Genomic DNA, 14,034 nt, shown 5'->3' on the forward strand with positions numbered 1-14,034 from the left:
CTTTTTTACCTTCCTTTTTTCTCTTTATTATTTATTAGGTTGTTAGATTAGTTTTTCTAGCATGTTTTTTTTTCTTTTTCTCTTTTTTGTTTTTTCTAATATATATTATGATATAACCTAGTTTTGCTTTGTTTATATGTTATTTGTATCATTCATGATTTGGGAAGACTTAATTATATTGTAACTGTCGCTTGTGTATCCTTTCATGTTCAGTATAAATTTGTAAGTTTGTAATCCCACTATCTATGTATTAATCTTATTATGTTGATATTAATAATAATAATAAAAAGATTGAAAAAGGGAATTTCTGCACGTAGCTGTGAGCGGTTGAAAATGTCCTTGAATACAATACTCCTGCTAGTTAGTTGGCACAGGTTTTCAGAGCCTTAGCAGGTACTCCATCGGGACCTTCTGCCTTGCAGGGTTTCACTCTCTTGAAAGACAGCCTAATATCGGCCTCTGAAACGAAGATCACATGGTCATCAGGTGCAGCAGGGATCTTCACAGCTGTAGTTGTGTTCCCCCTTTCAAAGCATGCATAGAAGGCATTGAGATCATCTGGTAGTGAAGCACTGCTGCCATTCATGCTATTGGGTTTCACTTTGTTGGAAGTAATGTCTTGCAGTCCCTGCCAGAGTTGCCATGCACCTGATATCGCCTCCAACCTCATTCGAAATTGTCCCTTCACCCTTGAAATAGTCCTCTTCAAATCATACCTGGTTTTCTGGTACAGGCCTGGATCATCAGACTTAAATGCCATAATTCTAGCTTTCAGCAGACTACGTACCTCCTGCTTCATCCACGGCTTTTGGTTTGGGAATGTACAGTAAGTCTTTGTAGGCATACACTCATCCACACAGGTTTTAATGAAGCCAGTAACAACTGCAGCATACTCATCCGGATTCAAAGATGAATTCCTGAATACAGTCCAATCCACTGATTCAAAACAGTCCTGTAGGTGCTCCTGTGCTTCCCTTGTCCAAACTTTCTTGGTCCTCACTACTGGTGCTGCAGTCTTCAGTCTCTGCCGATACTCAGGGTGTAGAAGTACAGCGAGGTGATCAGACTTCCATATCATCGGTTCCTATCCTTGTTTATGGTTGTGCTAAAAATCAAGGAGTTGAGGTCTCTACTTACAAAATGCTTGCTCACCAAGTAGTCTGTCACCTGACTAGATTCAATGCCTATTACTAGATCCAATATGACCTTTCCTCTGGTCAGCCTATCCACATGTTATGTCAGGAATCTTTCCTGGACACACTCAACAAATTATGCCCCCTCAAAATCTTTTGCACCAAGGAGGTGCTGATCAGTATTAGGGAAGTTGAAAGTACCCTAGTCAACAACCATTTTATTTTTGCATTTTTTCATAATCTGCCTACTTATTTGCTCTTCCATGCCTCAGTGGTTATTGGGGAGTCTACAGAACACTCCTGATAGAGTGGTTGCTCCCATCCTGTTTCTGACCTCCACTGACTCAGCAGACAATCCCTCCACAACCTCCTTCCTTTCCTTAGCCATGATACTATCCCTGATTAGCAATGCTACATCCCTTACCACCATCAATTTTATTTCCCACGTTATCCTTTTTAAAACATCTAAAGCCTAGAACAGCAAGAAGCTAATCCTGTCCTTACGACAGCCAAGCCTCTGTAATCACCCAAATTTTGTAATTCCTGTTCTGATCCATGCTGTAACTTCATCGCCCTTAATCTTAATACCTCTTGCATTTAAGTAACCCATCTATCTGTCTGCATATATGCCCGATCCACTGTTTAACTTTCTTCATAGTCTTTCGGCACATGGCATTGACGTTTAAACCAACAGCTCCATCATCTGTCCTGACACTCTGGTTCCTACACTCCTGCCAACCTAGCTCAAGAGAAGAATCAGAATCAGGTTTCATATCACTGGAATATGTCATGAAATTTGTTAATTTTGCAGCAGCAGTATAATGAAATACATGATGAATAGAGTAAAAAAAGAATTACAGTAAATATATATGTACATTAAGTAGCTAAATTTAGATAGGTAGTGCCAAGACAGAAATTAAAAAACATAGTGAGGTTCTGTTCAACGTCCATTTAGTAATTGGGTGGCAGACGAAAAGAAGCTGTTCCTGAATAGTAGAGAATGTGCCTTCAGGCTTTTGTATCTCCTTCATGATGGTAACAATGAGAAGAGGGCATGTCCTAGGTGGTGAGAGTCCCTGACAATGGAAGCTATTTTCTTGAGGCACCGCTCCTTGAAACTGTCTTGGATACTAAGAAGACTAGTACCAATGATGGAGCTGACTTAATTTTACAACTCTAAGAGTATGACCTTACCCTTCTTCCACAGAAGAGATCTCAGTGACCCACAAGTCTGATACCTTTCCTCTTACGCCAATTCTTCAGCCAGCTATTCACCTGCCATATCTTCCTATTTTTACTCTCATTGGTGCCTGGCACAGGCAGCAATCCAGAGATGACTATACCTAATGTCCTGATTTTTAGCTTCCTAACTAGCTCCCTATATTGACTTTAGGACCTCATCCTCTTCCTAGCTATGTTATTGGTACCAATGTGTGCCACAACTTCTGGCTGCTTTATTTGTCATATAGACTGAACAAATCAAACTGAACTGTATATAAATTTCTCTAAAGTGGCTGCAGTGATGATGAATGTATTACTTGTGATATCCCAAATTTCTATGAGGCAACAGGGAAAGCAAGAACTTTATGCCTGCTCGCTAATCACCCATTGTTGGGAAAAATGCTAAAATTCCAATATTACGATAAAAGTAACATTTGGAAGATAATACAATTAAACAGAGTCAATGTGTTTTTGAAAATAATATTATTATTAAAATTATGAACTAAAATAACAAATATAAAAACTTTCAAAAGTTTTTGGGAAATTTCACAGTGATTTTCATGATAATCAGGTCAAATTCCATAAGATACATCCAGAAATATTCAGGAAGCAAAACCCTTGTTGACCACTATTATCATACAGAAACATTGTTGCAAGGGTAACAAGACTTCCCTACCTTTATACTTGATTCCCTTGCAACAGATGCCAAGATTCCACCTTGCTTCCTTATAACTTGCTCTACCAGCATACTAATTTTGTTTTCCATGTATGAGTCCTCAATTACATAATCCCTTCTCTTTTGCAGTAAGCTTCTACTGAGTACCTTTTTGAAATCCAAATACACTCAGGCCACTGGCTTCCCAATACCCTCAAATCACATTATTATCTGCAAGTTCAGTTTCAAGAAATCATGTTCCTTCTTCCTTCAACTCAGCATTTTTCCAATGGCAGATGTTGTGCTTGGTGGCATAAAGTTTTTCCCTCAATACCAGATCTATATTTTTAAGTTTTTCTTTTTAGAATCTAAGAAACTTTGGAAGATCACAATGTATCCACTATCCCTACAGGCACATCCTTCAGAACCATAGAATGCAGTCCATCAGATTTGAAGGATTTGTTAGTGTGTAGTTTTATAAAATATTTAATTTTTTGATACATCAGAGATAGTTTTTGTTTTACTCAGAATATGTTAAGTATCTGGAATGCACTGCCAGGGGTGGGGGTTGAAGCTGCTACATTAGGGGCATTTAAGAGACTCGTAGTTACAATATTATATGTAGATATGGCATAGGCAGAACACTAACAAATCAAATCACAAATGTTTACTAACATGCATCTTAGCTTTACTGTAAGCAATAGATGAAAATAAATTAATTGTGTCTTAAAAATGTTATGACAGATATCTATTTTTTTAAAAAAGTGACAAAACCATCAAGTATTTGTTGTCCACTCTTGGTTGCTATTGCAATTATTTCAAAATCAGGTAGTATAAATGGCCACTTAGAATAATAAGCATCAATCACATGATCTTTATTGATCTGGATACAAGAGTGTCTAACATGTTAACCTATGAGTATAACTATAAAGCACGGCAGCACCTCTACTTTCTTAAGTTGGTGAAGATTTGACATGTCATTTAAAACTTTGACAGACTTCTATAAATGCATGGTGGAGATGATATTGTATCACTACTTGTTATGAAAACTCCAATCACCTTGTACAGAAAACTTAATATAAATTTGTGGATACGTTTCAATCATCACGGATAAAGTCCTCCGCACCATTGAGCACATCTACACAGAGCGCTGTCACAGGAAAGCATCATCCATCAGCAAGGACCCCTACCCACACGGTCATGCTCTCTTATCAATGCTGCCATCAGGAAGGAGGTATAGGAGACAGAGGTCTCAAACCAAGAGTTTTAGGAAGAGTTACTACCGGTCAACCATCAGGGTCTTGAACAGAGGGGATAACTTCACTCAGCACATCACTAAACTGTTGGCCACAACCGATGGACTCACTTTCAAGGATTCTTCATCTCATATTCTGGATATTTATTGCTTATTTATTATTATTATTATTTCTTTTTTTAATATCAGCACAATTTATTGTCTTTTGCACATTGTTTGGCCTGTCAGGTGCAATCTTTCACTGATTCGCTTGTATTCTTGTATCTACTGTGATTCCACACAAGACAATGAATCTCAGGGTTGTGTATGATGACATGCATGTTGTTTAGTAATAAATTTACTTTGAACTAAAACACAGCAAATTAAAGGAACAGGTTCTGGTCAGTGGAGACATGATCGGGTTCTTATAATAAAAATTCCAATAAATATGGATAATGGTATTGTGAAAAATACTTCGACCGTAACAACTTCACCTTATCTCTCTAGAGGATACATTCAAGCATGCAATGAGGTCCTCAAGCAGTGAGAATATTTAAAATTTTCATTATATGGAATAATACAGTAACAGCAAATTTAGTTTAAAATTATAATGCACAAACATGTACATCTCTGATACATTAAGAGTACTTTAAATAAGCTCTTGCTCTATGTCTTACCTCATACAGTGTGTTGTATGTTGTTACAGTAAGAGTATTGGTGTGGAGCATTAGCCTTTCTCCAAGCAAAGTAAATAGACTATGCGTGTGCATGATTTCCACTTTCCTTCTGAAAGAGTCACATTAGGGTTACTTATTATTACCAGAAATGACAAAAGCAACAACAAAAAAAAGTGAAATGAAATTAAATACTTCTGGAAGATGGTCTTATGTTGAAAGGAACACACAGAATTGTTTTACATTTACACTGCTAATTAATTCAAACTCTGGGCAATACACAAAACAATAAGATAGAATGTATCTCTAAACCCAAAAACTGTAACACAAATGTTGCTATTGGTTTTGCAGTTTTGCTATCTTTGAACAGTTAGCAATTTGGAAAATTCAGACCAAACTGGCATTCACAATGCCCAAAGGACTGACTTTGACGGCACAGAACTACTGTGCCACGGCAAGGGCTTTTTGGACCGCCTGTAAAGGAAGTCATTGAAATAAAACTAGAAGAAATAAATTTTAACGAAGATGAAGGTCTCACTCTAAAACAAGATGGGAGAATGGAAATCTGATTGGATGAGGACTACTAATCAGGAGGGATGGTCTACGAGTGTATAAATGCCATTGGTCTAGACATGCCCAGGCATCATCCCTGAAGAAGATGACAATTTCTCTGACACAGTGCTATTAAGAAAACAACATCTCCCTCAATTTCACAAAAAACAAAGGAGCTGGTTGAGGATTACGGAGGAATGGATTTGGGCTAACCCCTGTTGACTGCAATGGATCTGCAGTTGAGAGGGTAAGCAGCTTCAAGTTCTCGGCATCCACATCACCAAGGACCTCACGTGGTCTGTACACACCAGCTATATGATTCAGCATTCAACACCATAGTTCCATCCGGGCTCGACAAGACGCTCAGAGACCTTGGCCTTGACCCTGCCTTGTGCAGCTAGATCCTGGACTTCCTGTCAGATCGCCAGCAGGTTCTAAGAGTGGGCTCCCTCACCTCCAACCCTCTGATTCTCAATACGGGAGCCCCTCAGGGCTGCACACTGAGTCCTCTCCTTTACTCCCTGTACACCCATGACTGTTCCACCACCCACAGCTCCAATCTGCTAATTAAATTTGCTGTTGACACTACACTGATAGGCCTATCTCAAACACTAACATGGTGGCCTACAGGGAAGAAGTCACCTCAGATGGTTGAGGAAGTTCAGTATGGGCCCTCAAATCCTAAGAACTTTCTACAGGGGTGCAACTGAAAGCATCTTGACTGCCTGCATCACTGCCTGGTATGGGAACTGTGCCTTCCTTAATTGCAGGACTCTGCAGAGAGTGGTGTGGACAGCCCAGTCATCTGTAGTTATGAACTTCCTATGATTCACGGCATTTACAAGGACAAGTGTGTAGAAAGAGCCCATAGGATCACTGGGGACCCAAACCATCCCAACCACAATCTATTCCAGCTTCTACCATCTAGGAACCGGTACCATAGCTCTGGGACAGCTTCTTCCACCAGGCCATCAGACTGATTTGAGCATACTCTATATTACATTGACTTATTTATTATAAATTATTATAAATTACTATGATTGCACATTGCACATTTAGGTGGAGAGGTAACGTAAAGATTTTTACTCCTCATATATGTGAAGGACATAAGAAATAAAGTCAATTCAATTCAATTCAAATATCAGTTATAATCGATACCTGTACCCAGTCGGAAGCCCAAGAAGAGTTTATTCATCATATACACTAGAAAAGCACTAGATCCTTTTTCAGGAATGACCGATCTCAGCTAAATGTGAAAAAACTGAGGTATGATATATTTGGGCTACAGGCAGAAATTAGATAATACTGTGACCAGTGGTATATTCGAGTGGAAATATCATAGAAATTTGAATCCAACCAAAATAAAATGGTAGAAAAATAACGGCTTGCAAATTTCGACAAAAATCTTTGCAAAGATCAGAATATGAAGTTCAGAAAAGAATTCCATCAAAAATTAAATAGCAAGCTCCATATTAATATGAACTTGAGGTTTGCATAATTGTTAATATGTTTAATAACATATTGCTAATAGTTTGGACTAGCTTTCTGAATTCAATGATAACTGCCTGCTTCCCAGTCCAGTGTACTTGTCCTTCTCTGCTCAATATCACTTCCTAACTACCTTGTCACCATTTGCTTAAATTTGTTTATTTTGAGATACAATGTTGAACAGGCAAATCTGGCCAAATGAACTGCACTGCCCAGCAACACTTTTTTAAACCCTGGCCTAACTACAGGACAATTTACAATGGCTAATTACTCTGCTAACCAGTACGTCTTTGGAATGTGGGATGAAACCAGAGCACCCAGAGGAAGCCCATGCATTCGCATTCATGTTATATTCCCAGCCTGAACTCTACATTGCAGCTTCCACCACAGATCTACCCACATTTCTGATCCTGGGGCTCCCGACCACATCACCAATGCTGGCCAATCACTAGTTGTCAGCGTGATCTCAACCTCTGCAAATACAATTCATGGGAAACCAGAGGGGAGGGCTCTGGAGGAGCACCTAATGTTTACCATAATTCCAATAATGCACAATTGACCTCAAGTACTTGGACAGAAAGTTAGGAATAATGAAGACTTAGAATAAACTAAAATATAGTATAAAAGCCTATTACTTTGTCTCAGTCAATTTTGCTAAAGATGAATGCCTCACATGTTTTTAACAGTACAAATGAAGTATGCAGGTTAAGAATATGAAAATTGTAAGAGAATGATATTACTTCAAATAAATGAAAAAAGCATTTAAATTTAATGTCACTAAACCTACTTGTGGCCTAGGTGCTTGAGGAAGTATCCCAGAACTTTTAGAGCTTGAACTCTGATACTTTCACTTTTGGAGGCCAGCAATTTGTAAATAACCCTGTAAGGGAAATAGTTATCATATTAATTAACATTACAGAGATTCATAAAATTGCTGACTCACATAATATTGTTTGGCAAAATACCAAAACCAGGATTATTTTCCATCTAACTCCAGAAGATTTAAATGTTTGCCTAAGATTAAGTGTATATATTAAAATACCTCTTAAAATCCTTGAAATGCAGCCACGCCATAAAAACCACAAATATTAGATTCTACACTCCGTTCTTCTGGCAATTAGGGTGTCAAAAACAAATCATGTTTAGAATTCCCTCTATCCAGATAGAGAAACTGAACAAAGCTATTAGCATGTAACAACACTGATGTTGCAATATGCCTCAGAAAAATACTGCATGGAATATTCAGCTGAATTAATCTAAACATTCTGGTAACCTTACATTGCATAAAGTTCTTCCCACTCTTTTGTGCATGTCCATAGGCACTGAGAAGATAACGTATCAGATTGCTTTAATAACTAAAAGGAACAGATGAGTATTTTACATTTAGGTTGATATACTGTAACTAATGGTGTGCTACTGGGATCAATGCAGGATTCTCAACTACTTACAAAAGATATCAATAACCTAGATGAAGGACTAGAGTATAATTTAGGAGCCACTAAAGGTGCAAAAATAGGTGGGAAAGTAAGTTGCAGGGTGACCACAAAGTCTGCAAAGCAGTAATCTAGAATCTCCTACTCGCTGACGATAAACACTGGTGCACCTTAGGGGTGTGTATTTAGCCCACTGCTCTACTCTCCATATACCCATGACTGTGTGGCTAGCATAGCTCAAATACTGTCTATAAATTTGCTGATGTTACAACCATCGTTGGTAGAATCTCAGATGGTGATGAGGGAGCGTACGGAAGCGAGATATGCCAACTAGTGGAGTGGTGTCGCAGCAACAAACTGGCAGTCAACTCAAGACGGAAGAGCTGATTGTGGACTTCAGGAAGGGTAAGATGAAGGAACACATACCAATCCTCATAGAGGGATCAGAAGTGGAGATAGTGAGCAGTTTCAAGTTCCTGCGTGTCAAAAATCTCTCGAGGATCTAACCTGGGCCCAACATTTCAATCCAGTTATAAAGGCAGCAAGATAGCACCTCTACTTCATTAGGATTCTGAAGAGATTTGGTATGTCACCAACACACTCAAAAACTTCTATTGATGTACCATGGAGAACATTCTGACACGGTGCATTACTGTCTACAATGGGGAGCTGGGTGGTGGGGGGGGGGGGGGGGGGCTACCGCACAGGACTGAAAGAAGGTGCAGAGGGTTGTAAACTTAGTCAGCTCCATCTTGAGTACTAGCCTACAAAGCACCCAGGACATCTTCAAGGAACATTGGCTCAGAAAAGCAGTGTCCATTATTAAGGACCTCCAGCACCCAGGGCATGCCCTTTTCTCACTGTTTCCATCAGACAGGAGGTACAGAAGCCTGAAGGCACACACTCAGTGATTCAGGAACAGCTTCTTCCCCTCTGCCATCCGATTTCTAAATGGACATTGAACCTTTGGACATTACTTCACATTTTTAATATTTGTTTTTCTGTTTTTGCATGATTTTTAATCTATTCAATCAATATATGTATACTGTATGTATGTATGTATGTATGGCATCCATTAGTCTCATGAGACCATGGACCTGCGCCTGGAAAGTCTTCTCCAGGGCGCAGGCCTGGGCAGTGTATACTGTAATTGATTTACTTATTTATTATTATTTTTTTTCTTCTATATTATGTATTGCATTAAACTGCTGCTACTAAGTTAACAAATTTCATGACACATGCCGGTGATAATAAACCTGATTCTGATTCTGAGAATTGGGTTTGTTATCAGTGACATACAGTAGATGAAGTAAGATATGAGGCAAGGATTATTCACTTCCGTAAGAAGTAATGTAAAACATTTAAAAGAAGAACTGCTACAATATCATGCAGATCTGGGATCTAGGTATCATTTTTCATGAAACACAAAAGCTTAAGCATGCATGTAGAGCAAGTAATTAGGAAAGCAAATAGGATATAATCTTTTATTATAGGGGAAAAAGGGAAGGTGGATTACACAAGTAAGAACCCATGCTTTGGAGTTTGCAATTGAGGGGACAATTGCTTGTCGAGTTTAGCATCTGGGTCAAAAGGCGAGCAGAGACACAGAGACAAAGCAGAGACTTTCTGCAGAGCTTGAGATCATGGGGACAGTTGTCTATGGAGCTTAACAACAGATCCAAAAAATGAAAAGGGTACGTTGGGACTTTCTGCAGAGCTTACGATCATGGGACAGTTACTTGTGGAAGCAAAAAAAGGATGGTAGGATGAAGGAACCAATGTTGATAAGAGAAGTGGAACATCTATTTAAGGGGAAGAAGGAAGCATACTTAAAGTTTAGGAAGCAAAGATCATACAGGGCTCTAGAGAGCTATGAGATAGCCAGGAAGGAGCCTATTAATGAACTAAGGAGAGCTTGACGTGGACATGAAAAGGCCTTGACGAGTAGGATTAATGAAAACACCAAGGTATTCTAAATGTACATGAAGAAAAGAAGGATGATTAGAGTGAGGGTTGGACTGATCAAGGATAAAAGAAGAAACTTATGCCTGGAATTAGAGGAGACAGAGGAAGTCTATAATGAATACTTTGCTTCAGTGTTGACCAGTGAGGGGACCTTGCTGAATGTAAGGACAGAGTGAAACAGAATGACATCCTGGGACATGCCAATGTTAAGGAAGAGAATGAGCTGGAAATTTTGAAAAACATTTGGATGGCAAGTCCCTGGGGCTGCATGGGATATACTCCAGGTTACTCCTAGAAATGAAGGAAGAAATTACTCCACCTCTGCTTATGATCTTTGCATCCTCATTGGCCATAGGAGTAGCACCAGTATAGATAGGAGAGTGTCAAAACAATTATTTCTTTAATCAAGAAAGGTAATAGGGACAGCCCTGAAAATTATAAATCAGTGAATCTTACATCAGTAGTAGGCAAAGTATTAGAGAGGATTCTTACAGACAGGATTTACAAGCATTTGTGAACCATAGTCTGATTAGCGATAGTCAGCATGGCTTTCTAAGGGACAGGTCATGCCTCATGAACCCAGCTACATTCTTTGAAGAGCAGACAAAACAAATTCATGAAGTATGTGCTGCAAAGATGTTTGCTAAGGTTCCTCATGGCAGACTCATTCAGAAATTCAGGAGGCATGGGATCCAGGGATACTTGGCTGCATGGATTCAAAGTTGGCTTCACCACAGAGGACAGAGAATGGTAGTAAATGGAGTGCATTCTGCCTTAAAATCAGTAACCAGTGTTGCTCCACAAGGATCTGTTCTGCGGCCTCTAAATGATTTGGATAAGTAAATGGAAAGGTGGTTAGTGAGTTTGCAATGTTATGAAGGTTGGTGGTGCTGTATATAATGTAGAAAAGGTTGCCGTAGGTTACAACAGGACATTGATAGGATGCAAAGTTGTTGATTGGCCAAATCAATTCTATTAAAATGAATATTCTGCCTAAATTTTTATATTTATTTCAGGCCGTACCTGTTTTTATTCCTAAACCCTTTTTTGATTCTTTGGATTCTATTATATCTTCTTATATAAGGAATAGTATAATTTCTCGATTAATAAAGTTCATCTTCAAAAAGCTAAAAAGAACAGAGGTTTAGCCTTGCCCAATTTTAGGTTTTATTACTGGGCAGTCAATATACAGAATCTTACGTTTTAATCAAGAGGACTGTCCAGTCTGGGTTTCTTTAGAAGCTAACTCTGTTAATAAATGTTCTATCATTTCTCTTCACGGATCCTCAATTCCTTTATCTTTAAATAATTTCACTGATAATTTTGTAGTTAAACACACTTTGAGAATTTGGGTACGATTTAGAAAATACTTTGGTTTATTGAGTTTTTCACTTTCCAGTCCCATTTTTTCTAACTGTTTTTTAAACCTGCTATGTCTGATGTAGTTTTTAATGAGTGGAATAGATTGGGTATTAAACGTTTTCATGATTTGTTTGTTGGAGATAGTCATTCTTCATTTGAACAACTGTCACTTAATTGTCTACCGAGAACTCACTTTTTTCGCATTTTTCAATATTTACAAATTAGAGACTTTTTGCATTCTCAAATACATACAATTCCTAAAAATTCAATTAAAAATTTACTTGATATAATTTTTAATTTGAAACCCTTCTATAATGCATCTATATCTAATATTTATGATATGTTGTTGGAATGAGAAATATTCCTTTAGATAAAATTAAAAATCTTTGGGAAAAAGATTTACAGTTTTCAATTCTGAGGATACTTGGAATGAAATTTTTAAATTGGTTAATACCTCATCACTATGTGCCCATCATTTCCTTCTACAGCTTAAAGTGGTTTATAGAGCCCATATGCCTAAAGATAAGCTGTCTGATTTTTATTCGGATATATCTCCCTATTGTGATAGATGTAATAATGGAGAAGCTTCACTAAGCCATATGTTTTGGACTTGTCAGAGTTTTGAAGAATATTGGAAGTATTTCAAACTTTTTCGGTGCTTTTAAAAGTACATTTTAAACCTAATCCTTTGACTACCTTAATTAGTATTGTTGGAGGAAATGATATTATTTTGGAGACACACGATTTACATATTTTGGCCTTTATTTCTCTTATAGCCAGGAGGATGTCACTCCACCTACTCATACTCATTGGTTACATGATGTTATGTCTTGCTTAAATTTAGAGAAGATTTTCAGTTCAATTTCTGAACCTAGACAAGATTTCTTAACATTGTGGGGACCTTTTTTTGAATTACTTTTAAAATCTTTGATTTGCTATTAAGCACAGATGTTGGCTAGTAATATGTTTGACTATATGTTAAGGATTTTTTTCCCTTTTTTTTTAACCAAACAGCTATTTTTTTCTGGTAGTGGGTTTAGACTTTTTGTATAATAAAATTATTTCTTTTCAATTTTATGTTTAAATTTAATCTATATGGATATGGAGTAATTACACTTCATCTGTGATTTCAACATATTGTAATCGATATATATTATATCTTACTGTATGCTGTATTCTTTTATGTTAGAAATTAATAAAAATATTGAAAAAGAAATATAGGGTGCAAAGATGGGCTGAGAAGAAGCAGATGGAATTCAATCCAGCAAGTGTGAAGTGACACATTTTGGAAGGGCAAACATGAAGGCAGAATCCAGGGTTAATGGCAAAATTCCTAGCAGTATGGAGTAACAGAATGATCTTGGGATTTACATCTATAGATCCCTCAAAGCTCCGAGCAAATTGATAGGACAGTTAAGAGGATTATGATATAATAGCCTTCATTAGTTAGAAAAATTGAGTTCTACAGTCGTGAGATAAGGTTGCAGCTCCATAAAACCCTGGATAGAACACAGTTGGAGTGTTATGATAAATTCTGGTCACTTCATTATACGAAGGATGTGGAAGCTTTAGAGACGGTGCAGAGGAGATTTACCAGAATGCTACCTGGATTAAGAGCACAGGAGAGGTTTAGGGAGCTACAGTTCTTCCTCTTTGGAAAGGAGGAGGATGAGAGGTGAATTGATAGAGGTGTACAAGCTGATAAGAAACATAGATTGAGTGGAAAGTGAGCAACGTTTTCCAGGGCAGGAATGGCTACTGCAGAAGAGCATAAATTTTAAGGTAATTGAAGGAAAGTATGGGGGCATGTCAAAGATGAGTTTTTTTAAAAAAAATACAGAATGATAGGTCTGTGGAACATGCTATCAGATGTAATGGTAGAGGTACATACATTAGGGACAAGTAATACACTCTTAGATAGGCACATAGTTGAAAGGAAAATGGAGGGCTATGTGGGAGAGAAGAGTTAAACTAATCTTTGAGTAGGATAAAAAGCTCACAAAACATTGTGGCTAAAGGGCTGTATTGTGCTGTGTTCTTCTATGTGACATTTGTACAGTATAGTGAAACTATACCTGGGATATTGCACACAGGTTTGGATTCCTGATTTAAGGAGTGGAATACTTGCACTGGAATCATCTCTGAGGAACCTACCTGGGTTAACTCCCAGGCTGAATGAATAGTGTGGTATGGCAAAACTGAGCAGCTTGGATTTATATTCTAGAGTTTACAAGAATAAAGCTCATACTGGAAGACAAGATTCAAAATAGGATTGACAGCATCAATGCTGAAATATTTCCCTTAAGGAAGATTGAGA

The 14,034-nt window shown here is 37.8% G+C and overlaps 1 protein-coding gene across 2 annotated transcripts in view; it reads right to left on the reverse strand.

Moving 5' to 3' along the window:
- Positions 1–14,034, reverse strand: part of nbeaa (neurobeachin a) — a 790,167-nt gene that overhangs the window by 543,974 nt on the left and 232,159 nt on the right. For both annotated transcript variants that reach the window (XM_059964072.1, XM_059964073.1), the window contains exons 17-18: positions 7,745–7,837; positions 4,921–5,029 (exon numbers count right to left, since the gene is read on the reverse strand). In XM_059964072.1, coding sequence (XP_059820055.1) covers positions 4,921–5,029; positions 7,745–7,837 — 202 coding nt within the window. The remainder of the gene's footprint in view (positions 1–4,920; positions 5,030–7,744; positions 7,838–14,034) is intronic.

This window comes from Hypanus sabinus, chromosome 3 (genome assembly GCF_030144855.1).
Source record: "Hypanus sabinus isolate sHypSab1 chromosome 3, sHypSab1.hap1, whole genome shotgun sequence".
Taxonomy (NCBI): Eukaryota; Metazoa; Chordata; class Chondrichthyes; order Myliobatiformes; family Dasyatidae; genus Hypanus; species Hypanus sabinus.